The sequence below is a fragment of the Haliotis rufescens genome, unplaced genomic scaffold, assembly GCF_023055435.1.
Source record: "Haliotis rufescens isolate VD_foot unplaced genomic scaffold, xgHalRufe1.0.p SCAF_5, whole genome shotgun sequence".
NCBI classification, from domain to species: Eukaryota; Metazoa; Mollusca; class Gastropoda; order Lepetellida; family Haliotidae; genus Haliotis; species Haliotis rufescens.
Window position 1 is genome coordinate 20,018,122 of NW_025964223.1, and position 24,571 is coordinate 20,042,692.

The 24,571-nt window shown below is 42.5% G+C and overlaps 1 protein-coding gene across 4 annotated transcripts; it reads left to right on the plus strand.

Moving 5' to 3' along the window:
• Positions 1-4,073: 4,073 nt before the first annotated feature.
• Positions 4,074-24,517, plus strand: LOC124139054 (carbohydrate sulfotransferase 4-like). Of its 4 annotated transcripts, none has more exons than XM_048384572.1 (6): positions 4,074-4,183; positions 15,210-15,290; positions 17,925-17,954; positions 20,467-20,680; positions 21,862-21,888; positions 23,285-24,517. In XM_048384572.1, exons 1-6 carry the CDS (start codon positions 4,117-4,119, stop codon positions 24,075-24,077), a joined length of 1,212 nt encoding a protein of 403 aa, XP_048240529.1. In that variant the 5' UTR covers positions 4,074-4,116; the 3' UTR covers positions 24,078-24,517. The 4 variants fall into 4 exon arrangements, with proteins under 4 accessions (XP_048240529.1, XP_046361986.2, XP_046361988.2 ...); XM_046506030.2 differs by lacking the exon at positions 4,074-4,183 and adding an exon at positions 8,718-8,861; XM_046506032.2 differs by lacking the exons at positions 4,074-4,183; positions 21,862-21,888 and adding an exon at positions 8,718-8,861.
• The last annotated feature ends 54 nt before the right edge of the window (positions 24,518-24,571 follow it).

Genomic DNA, 24,571 nt, shown 5'->3' on the forward strand with positions numbered 1-24,571 from the left:
TAGGAGATACTCTTACAGTGACACTGCGCTCAATGCAGAACTATATCACTTGCAGATCGGCTATCAGTTGTATCCCAAAGGTCAATAATGCCAACACGACAACAGATTCTCGAATATTAAATCTAGTGCGACGTCAGCAATGCAACTCGCCCACTCTTGCTTGAAATGTTCTCGCCTTTTGTCAGACTCTTCTCTTCTCACCGTTATTGCCCCTTCGATATTGTGAAACAACACCAGTAAATGGGATTACAGTCCGGGTTAGCTTGAGCGTTAGGTTTCTATTAGAAGTGGTGATCAATATGAAACGAACTGGGATTCCGTTACAGGACAAGTAGTCTGGCGGAAGTGTGCGTGTCATGATTCGCCGCTGGTAATTGGCATCGTGGTACCTTGTTGCGATACAATATACCGATGATCTGACTGCGTAACGGCTATCGATATATTCCGATACTAAAATCGAAAACAACTCACGACAGGATGTGAAACTACATGTATAGTATCGGTGTAGATGTATCGTGACATGTATCTTGTACGCCTATGGATGGTGGAACCATCGCTGTCCATGTATCGTCATATATATCTAATCGGCGCTTATGTATGATCGGAATGCAGATCGCATCGTCATGCGTTTAGTATCGACGCCCACGAATCGTGATACGTGTTGTATCGGTGCCCATGTATCTACATTGTGTTACGTTTGGTATCGTCGCCAATGTATCATGATACGTTTTGTATCGGCGTCTGTGTATCGTGATACGTTTTGTATCGGCGTCCGTGTATCGTGATACGTTTTGTATCGGCGACCGTGTATCGTGATACGTTTTGTATCGGCGACCATGTATCGTGATAGTTTTGTATTGGCGTCCGTGTATCGTGATACGTTTTGTATCGGCGTCCGTGTATCGTGATACGTTTTGTATCGGCGTCCGTGTATCGTGATACGTTTTGTATCGGCGGACATGTATCGTGATACGTTTTGTATCGGCGGACATGTATCGTGATACGTTTTGTATCGGCGGACATGTATCGTGATACGTTTTGTATCGGCGGACATGTATCGTGATACGTTTTGTATCGGCGGACATATATCGTGATACGTTTTGTATCGGCGGACATGTATCGTGATACGTTTTGTATTGGCGGACATGTATCGTGATACGTTTTGTATCGGCGGACATGTATCGTGATACGTTTTGTATCGGCGGACATGTATCGTGATACGTTTTGTATCGGCGGACATGTATCGTGATACGTTTTGTATCGGCGGACATATATCGTGATACGTTTTGTATCGGCGGACATGTATCGTGATACGTTTTGTATCGGCGGACATGTATCGTGATACGTTTTGTATCGGCGGACATGTATTTGTATCGTGATACGTTTTGTATCGGCGTCCGTGTATCGTGATACGTTTTGTATCGGCGGACATATATCGTGATACGTTTTGTATCGGCGGACATGTATCGTGATACGTTTTGTATCGGCGGACATGTATCGTGATACGTTTTGTATCGGCGGACATGTATTTGTATCGTGATAGTTTTGTATCGGCGACGGGGACGTTCTTCGATCCAAAGATTGCAAGTGATAGAAAGATGCAAAGCCAGTCGTCAGCCACATTTACAGCTATTCTCTTCATATTACTATTTAAAATAGTATTCTAATCGATACCCTTTCCATACCCTTACCATACCAAAACATTCTTATCAGTGATAAGAAACCTTCAAAGTAGCTACATCTCGACGTCAGCGTGTAACCCTACCCTGAAACAACTAGCGTCCGTTGACAGAGCTACGTGAACGTTGAGTCATATATCCCTCCTAATGCCAATAGACGACCGTTGACACAGAGAAAGACAAGTTATATATCCTCTCAAATGTCAACAGACGGCCTTTGACACAGAGAAAGACAAGTAATATATCCTCTCAAATGTCAACAGACGGCCTTTGACACAGAGAAAGACCAGTTATATATCCTCTCAAATGTTAATGGACGGCCGTTGACACAAAGAAAGACGAGTTATATATCCTCTCAAATGTCAATAGACGGCCGTTGACGCAGAGAAAGACCAGTTATATATCCTCTCAAATGTCAATAGACGGCCGTTGACGCAGAGAAAGACCAGTTATATATCCTCTCAAATGTCAATAGACGGCCGTTGACGCAGAGAAAGACCAGTTATATATCCTCTCAAATGTCAATAGACGGCCGTTGACACAGAGAAAGACCAGTTATATAATCGTATCATCTAAATCCGGTGACATTTTGAAAGGTATGGAAGCGTATTATTGACACCTTCTAACAAAAATAATATCATCTACGTAGATGATACTTTGATCTCAGTAGGTGATACTTACATCTACGAAGATGATATCATAATCTACGTTGAAGAAAGTACCATCTACTATCGAATTATCGACTTTGACTACGTTACTTTCTCGAGTTGACAATAGTTCTGGGTCAGTTTATATAACATCTGGCTTAATTAATAATGACCGATTTGTTTTACGTTCAACCTTGACGTGTGTTTATTGAGGTACTATCTTAACATTAAATAGCGTAACTCTTCATATAAATGTGTCGACGTTACTGACCATGCAGAAACTAGCACCAGACCAGGTCTAGACTGATCACGTGGTATTTGACCGACTAAATATTTTCTGACTGGCTTATTTTATAAATTGAACTTCCATTAATGAAGGTATGTTAAAGGAACCATATTTAATCAAAACCGTTAATATTTGTCCAGGTTAACATCCGCGAACCAACACGTGAGTGTGAGGCAGCTGGCAGACGGGGATGACGCACGCCGCATTGTCTTACAGCCCTAATAAAAAGAGGAAAGTACATACTGATCTCCAACCTTTAGTTGACTTAGTTTTCAAATTAATCAAAAATCGTTTTAAAAAGTATTTTACTGTTTTCAAATTAAACCATTACGAACAGGGATGCTCAACGTGCATTTGGTCCAAGTAAAAATGATGCAACTATAGGCCATAATGCAATATTTTAACGAAATTAAATATCAACCATAACTTTTGTTTATGTCGGAGTTACCACTCGAATATGTTGATCTTCATTTCGACAATACGGAAATTGGGTACAAGGGTGAAACGTGAATATGAAGGCTGAGAATCGTTCAATTTCAAACTATGAATAATATATCAAACTTATACATCATTAGAAGCACTGAAGGTATAAGTCTTGTTTTGATAAATGAACATATTTGTTAGTTTTGGGTTGTTGTTTTAGCAATTTGAAATGACATGTACAAAATACGGAAAATGCAAATTGAAACTAAACGAGCAACATGCTTCCAAAGATTTAAATACATTAATATCAATGAAGTACTTATAATATTCTTTATTTGAAATGTCTATGTTTGTATAAACTATATCCAACCAAGGTCGCAACATCACAAGATAATTATGCTGTCTGAGTAACGACACGCATGATGATAATACCATTTACGAAGATAAAAATATCTTCTACGGAGATAAAAGTTAGAGTTGAGTAGTATCTACAACGTAGATGATAATAGTTTTAGAATGTGGCACTAATACGCTCCCATAGAAAGGTCCTGCACAGTCCACTCAAATGTCTGTAGGGGTGTTGAGTTTGCGAGTTTCTATAAAGAGTTGATTCGCCAACCGGAGACTAGGGATTAATTCCCCTTATTGACAAAAGCAAGCTAAAAATCCTGGTGTCTCCCGACGTGATATGGGGAACTTTTAAGTGGCGTGACACTCACTCACTCACTCACTCACTCACTCACTCACTCACTCACCCACTCACTCACTCACTCACTCACTCACTCGCTCACCCACCCACTCACTCACTCACTCACCCACCTACTCACTCACCCACTCACTCACTCACTCACTCACCCACCCACCCACCCACTCACTCACTCACCAGGACAGTATACAGACGAATTGATTTCAGTCGATGATATTGACAGCGTACAACTTGATGACGATCAAATTTCTCAGAAGGATGAATTTAAACAATAAGCGACATCGCATGTGTGGATCTCCCCAACAGCTGGTCGTCAGCTGGAGTTTATGACCGTCACAATCAACAGGCCTGACTTGACTTGCAGCCATTTCAACGATGTCGGTGAACCACATGAAGGGCGTGGTGGCTGTGTGCATCTGCATGGGTGCCACGTACATCTTGTGTAAGTACTGTTTTATATTTTTAGTTTATCAAGATACAGGTGCTGTCTTGATATGTCAATATCCCTGTCAATATGCAAATAACAAACATATTTCATCATCAAAGCGATAAAGAGAGTATACAACTAGAAAACGGAGTGTAACGGTGTGTTACAATAAGGAAACCTTACGTTCAAACAAATCTACCTTATCAATGTCTTATTTCAGGGGACCGCCTCCGTGGTCTAGTGGTAGAGCGTCATACCAAAAGACGTTAAAAGATGGTACTTGTTGTGACCCTGTCTGGCGCTCGGCATTAAGGGGCTAAAACAAGGACTGGTCGGCCCGGAGTCAGTATACTGTGTCTGAGTGGGGTATTCATGTTAAACTGCGGCATGGTATCTCAGTGAGCTAGCTCTATAAATCGGCATCAGTCCGGACCGGTACAAGCAGCCACACAAACACACACACGCACACGTGATATAAGTGTGCACTGTATAATGAGCCTTTTATGTGTATGTTAACTGCTCTTCAGTCGAAGTGATCGGGCACTTTTGATGTTTCAAATATATTACGTTCTCAAAATGTGACAAAAGTTGTTTCAGTTTCTGTATTTTGAATATGACAATCTAACTTTGCAAACAAAATGCATGTATTTTTTCATGAAATTAAAAAGAATACTATTATTAAAAATAATAATGTATGAAAACATATGTAGTAAGAGGAGGTTAACGTTTTCAGATTTGGCACCGCCCATTTGATACTTGGGGGGGGGGGGGGGGGGGGGGCGGGGGCGGAGGCGGTGGTCTGGAGAATAGTCATTTTTACAGCTACAGCTGCAAAACCAGATATTTTTTTAATTAAGGCCATGAACCCGAATATTTAGGGAAGAAAGCTTCATATATAAAAGTACTCGAATAGTTTACATTTTGGGCTCGCCTTCTATTTACTGTATCTAGCGACCCGTGCAGATCTGAGTTAGTATTGGTGTTTAGCATCCCATGCTTGTCATGAGGGGTGTTTAGCATCCCATGCTTGTCATGAGGGGTGTTTAGCATCCCATGCTTGTCATGAGGGGTGTTTAGCATCCCATGCTTGTCATGAGGGGTGTTTAGCATCCCATGCTTGTCGTGAGGGGCGGTATCCTCCCATGCTTGTCATAAGGGGCGGTATCCTCCCATGCTTGTAGTGAGGGGCGGTATCCTCCCATGCTTGTCGTAAGGGGCGGTATCCTCCCATGCTTGTCATAAGGGGCGGTATCCTCCAATGCTTGTCGTGAGGGGCGGTATCCTCCCATGATTGTCGTAAGGGGCGGTATCCTCCCATGCTTGTCGCGAGGGGCGGTATCCTCCCATGCTTGTCATAAGGGGCGGTATCCTCCCATGCTTGTCGTGAGGGGCGGTATCCTCCCATGATTGTCGTAAGGGGCGGTATCCTCCCATGCTTGTCATAAGGGGCGGTATCCTCCCATGCTTGTCATAAGGGGCGGTATCCTCCCATGCTTGTCGTAAGGTGCGGTATCCTCCCATGCTTGTCGTAAGGGGCGGTATCCTCCCATGATTGTCATAAGGGGCGGTATCCTCCCATGATTGTCATGAGGGGCGGTGTCCTCCCATGCTTGTCGTGAGGGGCGGTATCCTCCCATGCTTGTCGTAAGGGGCGGTATCCTCCCATGCTTGTCGTAAGGGGCGGTATCCTCCCATGATTGTCATAAGGGGCGGTATCCTCCCATACTTGTCGTGAGGGGCGGTATCCTCCCATGCTTGTCGTAAGGGGCGGTATCATCCCATGCTTGTCGTAAGGGGCCTGTATCCTCCCATGCTTGTCGTAAGGGGCGGTATCCTCCCATGATTGTCATGAGGGGCGGTGTCCTCCCATGCTTGTCGTAAGGGGCGGTATCCTCCCATGATTGTCGTGAGGGGCGGTATCCTCCCATGCTTGTCGTAAGGGGCGGTATCATCCCATGCTTGTCGTAAGGGGCCTGTATCCTCCCATGCTTGTCGTAAGGGGCGGTATCCTCCCATGATTGTCGTAAGGGGCGGTATCCTCCCATGCTTGTCGTAAGGGGCGGTATCATCCCATGCTTGTCGTAAGGGGCCTGTATCCTCCCATGCTTGTCGTAAGGGGCCTGTATCCTCCCATGCTTGTCGTAAGGGGCGGTATCCTCCCATGATTGTCGTAAGGGGCGGTATCCTCCCATGCTTGTCGTGAGGGGCGGTATCCTCCCATGATTGTCGTGAGGGGCGGTATCCTCCCATTAGTTACGCGTCCATCACTAGGTGAGTAGGTGTTGTCTTACTTAACCCTCTGGAATCCTTACCCACAGCTAATTCTCATCAAGTGACCTGAGTTACAATAAACTAGTGCTAAGCATAGCGGAGTTATGCCCCCTTTTCTTTGTACGTGTGTAACCTCTCTGTCGCCTTTTGACGTCATCGAGAAAAATCAGTTTTCGTCATTTACGGCATGCTATTTTTGGCATTGAAAGTATGTCGTTATACATACGCATATAACTCCATTTGATATGTAGTTATGTCGTTCAGATATTAGGCAGTATTTTGTTCGCTGACAGTTTCCGTAAAGCTTCTAAATAAAAAAAATCGTCGCACAGTACTTTTATCGGTGTATGATAAAAAGCGGATAAATGTACTGTTTTTCAACGCAGAATAAATTCTCGGACAACACTTAGAAGTGTCTTTTTTTAAAACTGTTTAATATTTGCGGGCTAAATTTACACCATCAAATAGGAAATTTATTATTCTCCGTAATTTCTGCGTAATTTTATAGCCAGGGGTAGATCCAGTGCCGCGTGAGCGCAATTCTCGCACAACCTTCACTTTTCCGATCTTAGGAAAATGTGCGCCAGAAAAAAAAATCGGCATCCAGAGAGTAAATCCCATTCGGGCCTCCTCCAAGGCCGTGTAACAACTGGGAATATAGAGGTGTGTGACAAGTGGGACGTGTAAGTAATGGGAGATAACCTAAGGGGCGACTAACGGGATCGGGTGGTCGGGTTCGTTGACTTGGTATTTGTATGTGATCGTATCCCAATTGCGTAGATCGATGCTCATGGTGTCAAGCACTGAGTTGTCTGGTCAAGACACATAGAGATTACTACACGAGTGTCTGTCAGATACCATTGATCTTACAACGAGTTGTTTCAAAACGTATCTAACGAGCGAAAGCGAGTTAGATACGCTTTGTAACAACGAGTTGTAAGATCAATGGTATCTGACAGGCACGAGTGCAGTAATCTGTTTCTTACACACCCTAAAATCGCACCTTTTTAGCATCGAACCGATGAATTTTGTCTCATGATTGCAGTAGCGCATTAATACATAATACCACTGTCATAAGTGACGTCATCCTATGTGCTGCTTACTACTCATAAATAATGTGACCCTACACAAAAAGGTTTCCGTCCTATCTGTGGATTATCAAGGCGATGATGAAAATGCATACTAGACAAAAACCAAGAACACGCTGTTACACTCAAGAAAGTAGTCCGTCATCATCTGACCCTAGGTCATCACCATGGAGTAGCCAATCACGGGCCTGGAATTCGATCTCACACATATGTTTGATACCAGTTATTTCAAATGGGTTTCTCACCCACAGGTGTGTAAGAAAATTATTTACAGACCGCCGACATATATATGGAATATTACTGAATGCGGAGTTAAACAACAAACAAACAAACAAATACTGTTTGTAGTAAATCAAATAAGCTTCCATCTCTGCTACTTTAAATCATGTACACTGGCAGTTATATTGGTAAAAATATGCAGAACTGGATCAAATATCTTCCAACTATTTTTTCGCAAACAGGCTATTTGTTTATTTATTTGGAGAAGCCGTGATATAATTTCACTTTTATTTGTAATATAATTGTTAAATCAACGTTAGAGGGTCAAAATGTTAAAAAATGACTTTCATCTTTATCAAATTCTTCATAAGGAAAATCTTATAGAAACTTTAAAACATGTTATAAATTTGAAAGTCATCTACACGTTTTAGCTAAGAGTGGTTGGACAGAGTTCCTGCAACACCGTACTGCGAGCCATCACTTCGAATTCCCTGTTGGGAGATGGGCTGTAGGATAGAATAGAAGGGTAGAATTTGTATTTTGTGCAATATTTTTTCTGGAGATGAATATCATGCTATTTTATAATGCCCGCACTTAAGAAGACATCGGAAAACGTATACACAAAGTAAATACTGTATAACACCTAAGTTTTTTTAAGTTTTGTCAATTTTCAAAATTAAAAGCTTACTGTATAAAGAAAATTTTGCAAGATTTGCAATATTATTAAGACAACCTGTATGTATTTTAGGTAAACTATGTCCCGCTGTTAAGTTCCATATGTATATGTCATGTACGGTGTATTTATTTTCCCAGTTGCCAAATTGAAAATCTGTATATTGATATGCCGTTGTGTACAGCAAGAATGTAAAAACGTACCCACAAGAGACACGGTCTGTCAATGAGGCGCGTCAGCGAGTCTCAAACTGCCTCTGTGACATTTAGCACGATTTCCACGTGCGAAAAGTGGAATGTATTTCAAGACTGATTGGCAGATGCGGTGTCTGCTGGTGCAGGTATCGTAGAGAAGTAAAACGACATGCGGATGTTTGCGAAGAAAAGGGTTTTATCAGTCATAGCGGGGATGATGGTTTTGTCATGCATACTTTATGTTAGAGGTAAGTGCGTGATCTTTTAAACTTGAAACAGTCTGCAGATTATAATAGGGACGACATGCAGTATCCAGAGACGCGGTCTAAAAAAACATCAAATCTTAGTTGTGTGCTTTCCGAGAGCCTCGACGCACACATCACGCAGTGTCATGGCTGTCGAAGCCCATCGCTGCTCTCGACCTGTTATGTGTGTGCGTACTCTGCATGTGCGTGTGATTTTTGTTTGTGTATTTGTTGCTTAACGCCGCACTCAGCAATATTCCAGCTATATGACGGAGGTCTGTAAATAATCGAGTCTGGACCAGACAATCCAACTATTGATATCATGAGCATGGATCCCCGCAATGGGCGATCTTTTTCAATTTATCTTCCCTTCACTAACCCGCTAGGTGCGCTGACCCGGACGGTCCAACCTTAAACTGACGGCGCATGTGGTATGCGCGATACGAGCACTACATGTTACTATGACGTCTATAGACAGTTAACCAGTACAACCTTCACCTCTGTCGGCAACGGTCACACTTGTGTGCGGACAGTATATCTTTTCGCCTAAACAATTATTTATTTATTGCCATGTCCGGAAATATATGTTCCTTGATATAATTATACATCAGGGATGACCACGACTGATTATATTGTATAGTTAACCACTAGATAGGCGTTCGAAGCGATGCGGTGAAATCAGCTGATCGTTCCTCCCAGGTCGCTTTGTTGACGTTTTGCAATCGGTACTGAAAGTGTTGCCCTTGATGTATGATTATGAAAATTAAGTAGATTTTGTATACGTTCCTATATCTATGTTGTAGCATCGCCGAGCAGGCCACATCATATGCATGCATTTCATTATGTTAAACTGTGAGGCGATACGTTACGCGAAATGTGAAGGTCTCATGCAACGTTGCCCGTAGGCTCAATGTTGTGAATATTGACAGCAACACGTGTAAGTATTTGTCAGATACATAACTGAGAGCAATGAGAAATGTTCTCAAGAAATTGTAAGAGTAACAGGCACTGTAAAATTACGTCATCAACTAGATATCATGATACAATCTTCAAAATAAAAGAAATGGAAATCACTGAAATCTGTTTTGATATTTAAGGGTTAAATGGTGCATGTTGTATACAAGGATTTTATGTATATGAATGGTAGCTGTTTGTTGCCAAATACTACCATGATTATATTTTAATATGATCAATGAAAGATATATATTATTTTGGCCTTTTTTTAATTTTACAAAGCAGAAAAAACCCAATTCAGACACAGGGGACCCTATAAATTAGTTAAAATACATATTCAAGAGTATTTGTACCAACTACAATTTTTATAAAATAAAACAATATATTCATACTAATTGCCAATCTCTATAATGTTGTTTGTGTATTAACAATGCAGTGTCTACATTCAGTTTGCATTGACAATAATCATATGATTGTGACACAGATAAAGCTGATTCTTAACTTCATTAGGCCTTGCTTTTTATGTTTCCTTGTTCTAAACTGATGTTTCAAATTCCAACAAACAAATTATTAATGTTTTTCTTTTTTCACTTCACACCAAAAGATATCTGCATTGCACAATGACTCTTATTATTTTATTTAATATCTTGGCACACTTGTGCATGTGTACTAGTATTGGGACTCTGGTATTCTTTCAGGTTTGGAGAATCAATCAATTCATTGTGAAAACATTTTTAATTTCTTACATAAGTTACTTTGATCTTGATAAGATCAAACTAGATCCAAATTAATTTGAGAAGATTAAATTATGCAGTCTATACATTTCAGCCAGTCTGTCTAAAATCCGGTCCTATTTTTAGTCAATAATAAATGAATGAAAATTTAAGAAAAAATATACCTTACCTGAGTGAATCAGTCAATATGCATATTGACTGAAATGTTCAGTCAAAATACATATTGGGCCTGATTATAGACACTGACTGTAAAATATGTAAGTATAATCTGTTATATGCAAAAACAAATAACATAAATAAATCCATTTATCTACATGGAATGACTGGGGTTCAATTTCCATTTATTTAACTATCAGAAGATTTGATGATAAACTTTCATATTCATATTTTCATATAAAATTCATATTTGCTATATGATAATAATAACTACAAAATATACTTTAAAATACAGGTGTCTTGAAGTACTGTTGAATGAAAATCAGGATACTTAGATACAGCAGGATAGTGTGTGGGTTTGTATGGGAAATTTGTCAACATTAAAAAAAATATAATGTTACTAAAACAAGAAGATAAAACTTTGATTTAGATCTATTTATGTATCATACACATTTTGTGGGGTATTCAGTATGATTTGTTGTTTGTTGGGACACATCTCTGTAATTAACTACTATTTTAAGAGCATGAGTATCAGAATTCTGTAAGAAATGATGGATCAATGAATTAACACCTGTGATGACTCAGAGCACTTAATGGTGGGACACATGTTATAAGGGGCAGAATAATATAGGTAAATCTCTTATTTCAAAGTATGATGACTAGTATGCATATTGCAACTGAGTAACTGAGTGCTTAATAGCTGCATGGTAGATGTTCATTAGGCCTATTTGTACAAAAATAATATAAATTTAAATATTCAGATGCAACTTTAACTTTGATATAAAAAAAAGTAACATTTAAAATCAGTTGTTTTATTATTTTGAACGTTATTTCTTCTTAAAATATTTGTAAAGGCACGGATGTATACTTACTATATAGATCATTGGTAAAGGCCTGTCAAAGATGTCTGTGTGCTGCAAATGTTGGCGTATCACTAATTTTATTAAATTGAACTTCGTGGTTGTATTTGTTGAGATTTGAATGCATGAATTGTTGGAGGAAATAACACAAAGGCTGATAAATAAAATGAGTTTGCATTATTTCATCGATGCACTATGTTAGCCCAGACTGACAGAATGCCTCGCTGTTTTCTGACGTAGAAAATACCGTGACAATATACCATTTTTCATGACGTTTTCCCCGCTATATTCCAAAGTGACAATTCGTCTTGTAGTTGAAGACTCAACAAATGTTGATAATATAAACTAATAATCACTACAAAATATGTGCTAGTTAAAAATATTCAGTTGTAAACGACCGTTTTTGAACGAAGGTGCAACAGGATAACTCTTTAGCTTGGCTCCGTCTCTACATGTCAGTCGTTGTCGCAGCGCGCATTGATCCGGGAACCAGACCGGAAGCGACAGGTTGGACCGTCGCTTATATCATTTCAAAAGGAGAGTTATCGTCCTTTGGAACAAAAAGATCGCCCATTAGGATCGATGACATGCATCAACCACCTCAGCGAGCCTGGTCACGCGATCCCGTAATTCGCCTCTTACGACAGGCATAGTCGCCTTTTACCGCAAACATGGGTTGCTGAAGACCTATTCTACCATGAATTTGGAATTTACTCGATGCTGATTGGTCAATCAGAGGCTATTAAATCACAATAAACCCCCTCTGATTGAAACAGTTGGTTTGACGGCCGCATCACCGCGGAAGCTAATATTCATAGAATAGTACTATTTTCAGTCAGTGTCGGTCGGCATATTTAAATAATTATATCTGTAATTACAGGTTACAAAATGCACAGACGCGGTTACTACAATATTCAAAGGATGTGTGGCAATACATTTCGTGCAGAAAACACGATAGAAATCTACACAGGGAATGATTTTACGTTTTGGAGACACAGAGAGCTTGGAATTTTGGCGCTTTTCTATATACGACTGTGACGTCATTTCTTTCGCGTCACAATGAGCGATATGACGTCATAATGGTGACGCGCGATGTAGAGCGAAAGCCTTGAAAAGCTTGCTTTGTTTTCTTTAGGGATGCCCACCTCATGTCAGCTTACCAAGCTGCCGTGCTTATATGCTTTCAATGCCTGTCATATGTTAGAGTGAAGTATTACGGTGTAAACAAACTGCTTGAGTATATACGGCACCATAATTTGTTCGGTAATTCCGTAATTCAGATCGATAACCCACTCAAAACACTGGACTCAACCCATGCCGCTTCACTCAGTATATTTGCTAACACCAAAGAGTTCGCGTTTTATTTAGTCATGGTAGAATGGAGATAAACATACTGTGTTTTCAATGTAGAGCTAGGTTACCTGTAGATTTAACCGCGCTAAATTTAACATTTGAAACCTCACGCTGCGCGTTCGGTTCCAAATTCAATTTAGCGGGGTTAAATCTACAGGTAACCTAGCTCTACATTGAAAACACAGTATGTTTATCTCCTAATTCTACCCCGGATCTTCACGGGTCGCATGTGCGTGTGAGTCTGGGTGGGGATGGGGGGTGGTGTTGTGTGTAAGGGGTTGAGGTAGACGGCTGTCTGTAAATAATCGAGTCTGGACCAGACAATCTGGTGATTGACATCATGAGCATCGATCTTCATAATTGGGATACGATGACGTGTCACGGATCTATGCTCCATGCAGATACCAGGGTGTCAATAGACAAAAAATAAAGTAATAATGAAAACGTGGTTGTAGGGTCACGGTTTATTAATATCAGCCAGATGGAAGCATAGATGACAATAAAAGGGATCAAAAACCCAATTTACACTGACAACGAACAGTGATTAATTAAACCAGGACAAATATACAGGCTGACTAGCTTAGCGGTGGTATAACAGTAATAAAAAGAGGGTAGCTAAATCAACACTTTGACAAGATATTGACAAGATATTGACAAGATGCAGAGACAGCCATTTAAGTCGGCTGTGACTAATTAACACCCGAGTTAATTAACTCATCTCTCCAATAAGTGAATAACCTCGGCTGGGTTAAATAGCGGGAAATAAATACAAACGGCTTATCCCTAACATAAGTGTCTTGTAACAAATGTTATATTTGGGATAACACTTTCTTAGTAAAGTACTGATTCTCGTACTTTTTGGGGTTGAGTCCCGTCCGGGATTCGAACCCACACTTGCCACAGTGAGGCACCTAATCGACAGCACACAAAGTCAGCGATCTAACCCACTCAGCCACCGAGGCTTCCACAGTGGAAGGCGATTAGGTGACTCACTCTGGCAAGTGTGGGTTCGAATCCCGGACGGGACTCAACCCCCAAAAAGTAGGAGAATCTGTACTTTACTAGTGAGTGAGTTTGGTTTTACGCCGCTTTTAGCAATATTCCAGCAATATCACGGCGGGGGGCACCAGAAATGGGCTTCACACATTATACCCATGTCGGGATTCGAACCCGGGTCTTCGGCGTAACGAGCGAACGCTTTAACCACTAGGCTACCCGACCGCCCCTGTACTTTACTAAGAAAGTGTTATCCCAAATACAACATTTGTTACATTTGACCACTTTCTAAATGGCATTGTGTATTCATAAGTGTCTTGGACAATACAATTGACGATAAACGCCTGAATAGCGTATTAATCTTATAGACTAAAGACTCCGCCACTTTGACTGAGCAGGGAAATTCTAAACTTCCCCAAAATACAAGGTACTTGACCTAAGGAGTATCTAGACTCACAATTATTCAAAAGGTTACTTGACCAAAAGAGTAACTTGACTCCAAATAGTAAATAGTTACTTGACCTAAACCAGACAGTTGGTGATCCAAGGATTACTAGAAAACGGGCTACGAAATATAAGAGTCTAGCCAATAAGTTTCAGCTCAGTGCCACCAGAGTAAGTGAGTACCAGAGAGAAAACTCCCCCAAAACTATCCACTAACGAAACATTAGTTTTGACCTGACCACACTAGTAGCAAGACCACCCGTCAAGTAAAACTTGGTTGTACCGAATTAAAGCGTCTGTTAAAATTCGTTATATCCGTAGTTTGTAACTGTGAAGAGGTTGTCCGCCTTTTTGGATTCCAACCACTATTCATATGACGCCCTGATTATGATCCTCGGTTTGTCAACAATATACCGTGCTCGTGGGTTTCACCAAAGCGATACACGTCCCAGATCTGCATCGACCCGTGAATAATCCGGGGTAGAATAGGTCTTCAGCAACCCACGCTTACCGTTAAAGGCGACTATGTTTGTCGTAAAAGGCGACTATGCTTGTCGTAAAAGGCGACTAACGGGATCGGGTGGTTAGGCTCTCTGACTTGGTTGATACATGTCATCGTATCCCAATTGCGTGCATCGATGCTCATGATGTCAATCACTGGATTGTCTGGTCCAGACTCGATTATTTTACAGACCTCCGTCATATAGCTGGAATATTGCTGATTGCGTCGTTAAACAACAAACAAACAAACAAGATCTGCATCCCTTCTGGCTTTCCCATTAAGCTGACACGCCGTGACAAAATTCAAATACTTTTAATTATAAATCCCACTCACTCACTCTTCTGTTTCGCAGACAACACAGGGACGGGGTATCTGCCTCCCCCACTTCCGGTGAGGACAACCGGGGCACCGAGACTATTCACTACTGACAAAGGTGAGACTATGTAGACGTTCACGACGTCGTGGTTCGTGTCTGACTGCCTCCACGATGTCAGAGTTGGTGTATGATTTTATTGTATGATGCGGAGTTGTCCGACATATTCATTGGCATACAAGTGGTCACGTGTCTTGGATTTTCCGGTCTGATTGTTTACGGTAAAAGTAGAATGGGAATTACCCGAAAGTGGTGCTCTAGAAACTTAAGCCAATCAGTGGTCTCCGTTTGTTGGAATCTCCTAACATTATTGTCGCTTTCATTTGACATTGCAAACAATTAATAAGAGTAAACTGTACATAAAAAAATAATTTAGAATAATTGTACCTGCTGTTGCAAATATTATGATGCGAATATACAAGTCACACATAAATACACACATACATATATCGGTACATAAACAAACAGCATAACAGCATATCACACATACAAACAACTATTTGATTGATGTAATCGTAAAGAAGACATTTTAAAATCTTTTAGATTTTGCAATGAACAAATTATTAACACATGTCGTGACAGACGTTTGACATTCGCGAATATATACTCCCAGATTCAAACTCAATTACTTGACCAAAACTATACGTTTGTGGACATTTGATATCTGCCTAGATATGCACGTTTCGTTTTAATATTCTGCAATCCATTTTTAGTATTACCCGCTGGCCTGGCCCGGCCCGGTCCGACTTTTAGGCAATCCCGTAATAGCTTCTCAAAGTGTTGATCATATTCTTAAACTGGTAATAAGGCCAGTCCACGTAGTACCCCATACGCAATCCACATGCCTCTAGTGCAGTGGTCGTCCGGAAGATCTTACACTTGACCGTATGAGACAACCGTATGAGACAACCGATGAGTGGACTCCTGATCTCTGACCTCGTTACATTCCTCATGACATGCTGAATCTGCCTATGTCTTTTTTTGTACATTGTATACTCCTCAAAAGAAGTTAAGGATCACCCGATTCTTTCATATTGGTAATGTTAATCTGTCATGGCATGAGAGATTAACTATTGTAATATGAAAGAATCAGGTGATCCTTAACTTCTTTTGAGTAGTATAGTTAAATTATTGACTTTATATGAGGTCAATAATTGTTTTTTTATGAACCCGAAATATGATCTCCGCCTATAACTGTGTCCACGACGTCGTATTTCGTGGCACAGGTGGCCCAGTCGTCTGAGCCGCCGCAATCCGCTATGCAGAGTTCCGTCCCTTGGACACCCCAGAAACCTATGACTTTGGGTTCGAATCCCAGTTCGCCCTGATTATGTTTCTAGGTTTGTCACCACCATACCCGTGCACGTGGGTTTCATGGGAGTGGTAAACGTCTGAGACCTGCATTACTTCTGGCTTTCCTCCCACATTAAGCCGTGATATAACTGGAATACTGTTAAAAGCGGCGTTAAACACAACTCACTCATGTAGAATCATGTCCACGTCGCATGTTGTGTAGAATCGTGTCAACCACGTCGTATGCCGTGTAGAAACTTGTCCAATACGTCGTATGTCGTGTAAAGTCGTGTCCATGACGTTGTATGTCGTGTGGAACCGTGTCCACGATGTCGTATGCCGTGTAGAAACTTGTTCAACACGTATGTCGTGTAAAATCGTGTCCACGGCGTCGTTTGTCGTGTAAAGTCGTTTCCACGACGTTGTATGGCGTGTAGAATCGTGTCCACGATGTCGTATGTCGTGGAGAATTGAGTGTGCCAGAAACCCATTCTGTGTTCTAATCTCAGATTCGCGCTTATTATGTGTCATGGTTTGTGAACATCGAAGGGGTAAGAACTGCATCACGTAGGGGGAAGAACTGCATCACGTAGGGGTAAGAACTGCATCACGTAGGGGTAAGAACTGCATCACGTAGAGGTAAGAACTGCATCACGTAGGGGTAAGAACTGCATCACGTAGGGGTAAGAACTGCATCACGTAGGGGTAAGAACTGCATCACGTAGAGGTAAGAACTGCATCACGTAGGGGTAAGAACTGCATCACGTAGGGGTAAGAACTGCATCACGTAGGGGTAAGAACTGCATCACGTGGGGGTAAGAACTGCATCACGTTGGGGTAAGAACTGCATCACGTAGGGGTAAGAACTGCATCACGTAGGGGTAAGAACTGCATCACGTAGGGGTAAGAACTGCATCACGTAGGGGTAAGAACTGCATCACGTAGGGGTAAGAACTGCATCACGTAGGGGTAAGAACTGCATCACGTGGGGGTAAGAACTGCATCACGTAGGGGTAAGAACTGCATCCTTTAGGGGTAAGAACTGCATCACGAAGGGGTAAGAACTGCATCACGTAGGGGTAAGAACTGCATCACGTAGGGGTAAGAACTGCATCATTTAGGGGTAAGAACTGCATCCTTTAGGGGTAAGTACTGCAACACGTAGAGGTAAGAACTGCATCACGTAGGGGTAAGAACTGCATCACGTCGGGGTAAGAACTGCATCACGTAGGGGTATTACTGAAATAATGTTGAAAGCCGACGTCAACTTATTAAATAAAACAAATAAATTGCATAGAAAGTAAACTAGATAAAAGTTTGTGTCAATCACATCAATATCTGCATGAGGGTCTGATTGTGGTATTGTACGCCAAGTACTGAAATCGGCTATATCTTTTCCAGAGTCCACAAGCCTCTTCAGACAGTTTTCAGGTACGTATACATGTAGATCGCTACCCTTATATACATACATATACCCAAAATACATCCTATCCTCAAATGTTTGTCCATTACCTCTCCTCTGTGTTTGTGCCAAGTAGACTTCAGTGTAACCGTAAGTGCGGGCTGCCAGAGCTGGGATGGGGACAGGCATCAGCTGATGGAGCTGGGATAAGTAAGGCAGCTGAAATGTAGATCAGTATGGGTTGTTAGACCTGGGATAGGGATAAGTAAGGCAGCTGAGATGGGGATCAGTATGGGTTGTAAGAGATGAGGTAGGGATAAGTGAGGCAGCTGAAATGTAGATCAGTATGGGTTGTAAGAGATGAGGTAGGGATAAGTGAGGCAGCTGAGATGGGGATCAGTATGGGTTGTAAGAGATGAGGTAGGGATAAGTGAGGCAGCTGAAATGTAGATCAGTATGGGTTGTAAGAGATGAGGTAGGGATAAGTAAGGCAGCTGAGATGGGGATCAGTATGGGTTGTAAGAGATGAGGTAGGGATAAGTGAGGCAGCTGAAATGTAGATCAGTATGGGTTGTAAGAGATGAGGTAGGGATAAGTGAGGCAGCTGAGATGGGGATCAGTATGGGTTGTAAGAGATGAGGTAGGGATAAGTGAGGCAGCTGAAATGTAGATCAGTATGGGTTGTAAGAGATGAGGTAGGGATAAGTAAGGCAGCTGAGATGGGGATCAGTATGGGTTGTAAGAGATGAGGTAGGGATAAGTGAGGCAGCTGAAATGTAGATCAGTATGGGTTGTAAGAGATGAGGTAGGGATAAGTGAGGTAGCTGAGATGGGGATCAGTATGGGTTGTAAGAGATGAGGTAGGGATAAGTGAGGCAGCTGAAATGTCCGTCAGTATGGGTTGTAAGAGATGAGGTAGGGATAAGTGAGGCAGCTGAAATGGGGATCAGTATGGGTTGTAAGAGATGAGGTAGGGATAAGTGAGGCAGCTGAGATGGGGATCAGTATGGGTTGTAAGAGATGAGGTAGGGATAAGTGAGGCAGCTGAGATGGGGATCAGTATGGGTTGTAAGAGATGAGGTAGGGATAAGTAAGGCAGCTGAGATGGGGATCAGTATGGGTTGTAAGAGATGAGGTAGGGATAAGTGAGGCAGCTGAGATGGGGATCAGTATGGGTTGTAAGAGATGAGGTAGGGATAAGTGAGGCAGCTGAGATGGGGATCAGTATGGGTTGTAAGAGATGAGGTAGGGATAAGTGAGGCAGCTGAGATGGGGATCAGTATGGGTTGTAAGAGATGAGGTAGGGATAAGTGAGGCAGCTGAGATGGGGATCAGTATGGGTTGTAAGAGATGAGGTAGGGATAAGTGAGGCAGCTGAGATGGGGATCAGTATGGGTTGTAAGAGATGAGGTAGGGATAAGTGAGGCAGCTGAGATGGGGATCAGTATGGGTTGTAAGAGATGAGGTAGGGATAAGTGAGGCAGCTGAGATGGGGATCAGTATGGGTTGTTAGACCTGGGATAGGGATAAGTAAGGCAGCTGAGATGGGGATCAGTATGGGTTGTTAGAGCTGGGATAGGGATAAGTAAGGCAGCCAGAACTGAGATGAAGATTCGTATGGTTGCTAGAACTGTGATCTGGATAAGTATGGGCTGCTAGAGCTATGATAGGGATAAGTAAGGCAGCTAGACTGAGATGAGGATACGTATGGCTGCTATAACTGTAATGTGGATAAGTATGGGCTGCTAGACCTAAGATGGGGATGTGTATGGGCTGCTAGACCTGAGATGGGGATGTGTATGGGCTGCTAGACCTGAGATGGGGATAAGTATGGGCTGCTAGACCTGAGATGGGGATGTGTATGGGCTGCTAGACCTGAGATGGGGATGTGTATGGGCTGCTAGACCTGAGATGGGGATGTGTATGGGCTGCTAGAGCTGAGATGGGGATGTGTATGGGCTGCTAGAACTGTGGTGGGGATGTGTATGGGCTGCTAGACCTGAGATGGGGATGTGTATGGGCTGCTAGAGCTGTGATGTGGATGTGTATGGGCTGCTAGAACTGTGGTGGGGATCAGTATGACTGCCAAAGCTGTGATGGGAATAAGTGTGATTGCGTAAACTGTGATGGGAATAAGTGTGATTGCTAGAGGTGTGATGGGGGATCAGTATGGGCTGCTAGATCTTTTTATGGGGATACGTATGACTGCTAGATTTCTATATGGGGATAAGTACCGGTGCTGGAGCTGAGATGGGGATGAGAATAGGCTTCTAGAGATTGCACTGAAATGGGGCTTAATGCTTTCTTGGATACATGCTCTGGAGTACGTCAGAGACTCAATGTGTGTCACCGTGCTTCGATGGTATGGGTTGATGCTGATGTTTACAACTGTTGATCCGTTCAGACTCTATTATTTACATACGACTTGTTGCATCTGTGCTCTTGCTGTCTGGGAGTAAAATCACACTCACTCACTCACTCACTCACTCACTCACTCACTCACTCTGAGACGTGCAAGCTTAATTTTGTTTCCACCCATAGGCCTCTTCAACCGATCTCTCCCGTGCAACACGACCCACCCCTGTCGACCCAAAGCTCGCACCAAAGTCATTCTGCTCACGTACATGCGCAGTGGCTCGACATTTACAGGAGACATCCTTTCTAAGCACCCGGATGTGTTTTACTTCTTCGAGCCGCTTCACTTCCTGGTACAGGAAACACACACCGTATTCGATTATTTGCGAAAACGGAAATTGTAAGTCAATTTAATTTCCTTATTTCAGTATATTACACTCGCTGCCATTTTCTTTCTAATCAAGTTCATGTCTCCAATGGACTATTTATTATTTCTGCATACTGAAACTTTATATATTAATAGAGGCGGTCGGGTAGCTTAGTGGTTAAAGCGTTCGCTCGTTACGCCGAAGACCCGGGTTCGATTCCCGACATGGGTACAATGTGTGAAGCCCATTTCTGGTGTCCCCCGCCGTGATATTGCTGGAATATTGCTTAAAGCGGCGTAAACCCATACTCACTCACTCATATGTAAATAACTAAGGATGTTATTGGATTAATTATCAACGAAATAGCGTTTTTTCAGCGTGAATGTATAAGAGCAAAATGTTAGATGATTGAACATGTGGAATATTGTCACTTGGCCCGGCCAGGATCCGATGTCGTAGGTTCGAATCCCAGATTCGCCAGGAGATTCTCTGTATCCTCGAGAACCATCGATCGTTCAGCTAATATGAGTTGAGATGCTGTGACATAAACGTTCCAAGCGGCGTAAAACCCCAATCACAATAACAAGGCAGTCACACAGCTATCAAAAAATACATTCTGTTGGGACCAAAAGACGTTAAAAGATGGTACTTGTTGTTTCCCTGTCTGGCGCTCGGCATTAAGGGGCTAGCACTCTAAATCGGCATCAGTCCGGACTAGTACAAGCAGCCACACACACGCATATGCACATGCACACACGCACACGCATGCACGTCGCTATATAAGTGCAATAATCTTGGACGCGACGTTAAAACCCCATTTCACCTCACATTCTGTTGGGAATGCAATCTGGTTATGTTTTCATCACACACACATATATGGAGATCAACTTTACCCCACGTTTGTCACATATGGAGTTAGCGTTTGATGATCGGGTGGTTTGAAATGTGTCACCTTGCTGATAGCGTGTGGTCATGCAGTTAATCACTCGTCACAATGGTCTAGACTCGATCTGAATGGCATGATATTGTTTGAATGATGTCTACTGTGAACACCGTTCACCTGTCTCTTGTCAGAAACGGATTTATCGCTGCAGATAGGGTAGACTATCTGACGATGTCTGAATATTGGGCACCAGTAATATAGCATGAGTACTGCTGGTTGTTGTCCAGTCCTCCGTCCAGGCTTCCTAAATCTATATTATATGTATTTCAGTCGATATCACCATCGCAACAAAACTCGGTAAGTCGACGTCACCTTCACATTCAGAATATATTAATCCGCTGTTCATCTTCTGACGGGGGCGGTCGGGTAGCCTATTGGTTAAAGTGTTCGCTCGTCACGCCGAAGACCCGGTTCGATTCCCGACATGAGTACAATGTACCCTTAGGGGTACACTAGAATTGATCTTCTGTAATGAGCCCCTCTCAACCATCTTCCCGAGACAAGAATTTGATTTGGAATTTGATTGGTCCATAGGAGAGGCTTTGAAGGGACATAACTGGTAATAGCCACTGGTGGCGCTACGATCGAGCACAGTAATTCCATCCTAGTTCGGCAAGGGTGGAAACTGGACTTTTTAAGTAAATTAACTCTCTTGCCTCGGGAAGATGATCTCAACAGGAGTCTTTCCAGTTCCATACACTGACCATCATGGGTCTGGGGTGTGACGGAATATGTGTAGTATTCAATTCCTGTCTGTGGTACCAAGGTCATCTTCTACACCCAGTAATCAGTTCCTGTCTGTGGTACCAAGGTCACTTTCTACACCCAGTAATCAGTTCCTGTCTGTGGTTCCAAGATCAGCTTCTACACCCAGTAAATGGTTCCTGTCTGTGGTACCAAGGTCAGCTTCTACACCCAGTAATCAGTTCCTGTCTGTGGTTCCAAGATCAGCTTCTACACCCAGTAAATGGTTCCTGTCTGTGGTACCAAGATCAGCTTCTACACCCAGTAATCAGTTCCTGTCTGATGTACCAAGGTCACCTTCTACACCCAGTAAATGGTTCCTGTCTGTAGTACAGTCAGCTTCTACACCCAGTAAATGGTTCCTGTCTGTGGTTCCAAGATCAGCTTCTACACCCAGTAAATGGTTCCTGTCTGTGGTACCAAGGTCAGCTTCTACACCCAGTAATCAGTTCCTGTCTGTGGTTCCAAGATCAGCTTCTACACCCAGTAAATGGTTCCTGTCTGTAGTACAGTCAGCTTCTACACCCATCAATCAGTTCCTGTCTGTGGTACCAAGGTCAGCTTCTACACCCATCAATCAGTTCCTGTCTGTGGTACCAAGGTCACCTTCTACACCCAGTAATCAGTTCCTGTCTGTGGTACCAAGGTCAGCTTCTACACCCAATAATCACCCCCTTCCTGTTGTACAGTCAGCTTCTACACCCAGTAATTATACTTCGAAACAAAACGATACTGTTCCAGGAAAAGCTTGATCAAACTAATTATGTTTCAGACAGTTGAAAATAGGAACTTATCAGACACAATAAGTTTGTTTTAACTCCTACCCCAAATAGAATATTAAAGGGTCGGCTACTCAGAGTCTTGGCCTCCTGTCCTGCATATGTTAATCATTCTTTCCATAAAATCTGTCGCCATTTCACTCACGTCTACCTATGCCTCTTCGTTGCAGAATCTCCGGCTACAGTTTCAAGCGGTACCTGATCCGAAGGGTCATGTCGGCCCTACTGAACTGTGACTTTGAGAAGATGGACATCGATACGCTTAGCCAGTTTCATCTCAGAAACAGCCGCACAACGAAGTCGTTCTCCGACTGTTTGCAAGACAAGCCTGGCATATTTGGTCTCCTTCATTGTCTGCCTGAACTCTACAAGGCGTGCCTCAACGCCAAGGTGATTCTCACCAAAACCATCGCCCTCAACATGAAGATAGCCAGGGAAATTATGTCTCGGGACTCCAAGGTGCGGGTCATCCACCTTGTGCGTGACCCACGGGCAACTATTTGGTCAGAAGGGCGGTACAGTTATTATAAATTGAAAGATTTCTGGACGTTTGTTGGAACTTTTTGCAAGAACCTATTGGATGACTTACAAGTTATTGACAGAATCAAAAAGAGAGTTCCCAAACGAGCTCATGTGGTTCTGTACGAAAATTTAGCAGAGCATCCACTTAATATATCTCAGAAGTTGTATGACGTCTTGAAGCTGCCGTTGACCCCTTCAGTGTATGACCATGTAGTGAACATTACAATGAGGGGACATGAAGAGAACTGTTCCATGTGTATTTCTAAAGCCGACTCGGCCAGGGCCTCCCAGGAATGGCGTCTTCATCTGGAGTACGACAAGGTCAAATTTATTGATGAAGAATGTCAACAGGTGTACGACTACCTTGGTTATAAACCTGTCGAGAGCAAGGCTGTCTATACTAATTTGTCCATCCCATTACACACGTGGCCTATTATTTGATCAAAGGAATTTATGCATAGGTAAAGGTCTATACATGAACTGTTTTCTTCGTGTGAACTGCCATTGCCCCCATGGTTAGAGTAGGTCCCTTTGCTGGTTGCAAGAGGAGACCAAATGGATCGTGTGGTCAGGCTCGGTGACTTGGTTGACAGCGTGTTATCGTACCCCGACGGCGTGGATCGATGCTCACAATGTCAACCTCTAGATGGTCTGGTCCAGACTCGATTATTCACAGGCCGCCGTCATGTAGCTGTAACATTGCTGAGTGCGGCGTTAAACTACAAACGTGTCCAGTTCGAGCCCAGGGTTCGTGCAGAAAGCCAAAGATCACGGTCTTGAGGCTGGTAAAAGATTTGCCTCATGTTTAATAAATACGGGTATGTTGTGTGTCACAGAAGAAAATCTTTGACTCCTACTTTCAATAAAAGAATGTGTGCGTCTCGATGCAGTCAGCAATTCCTTATCATCTCGCAATAAGTCCCATGCAATCCCTT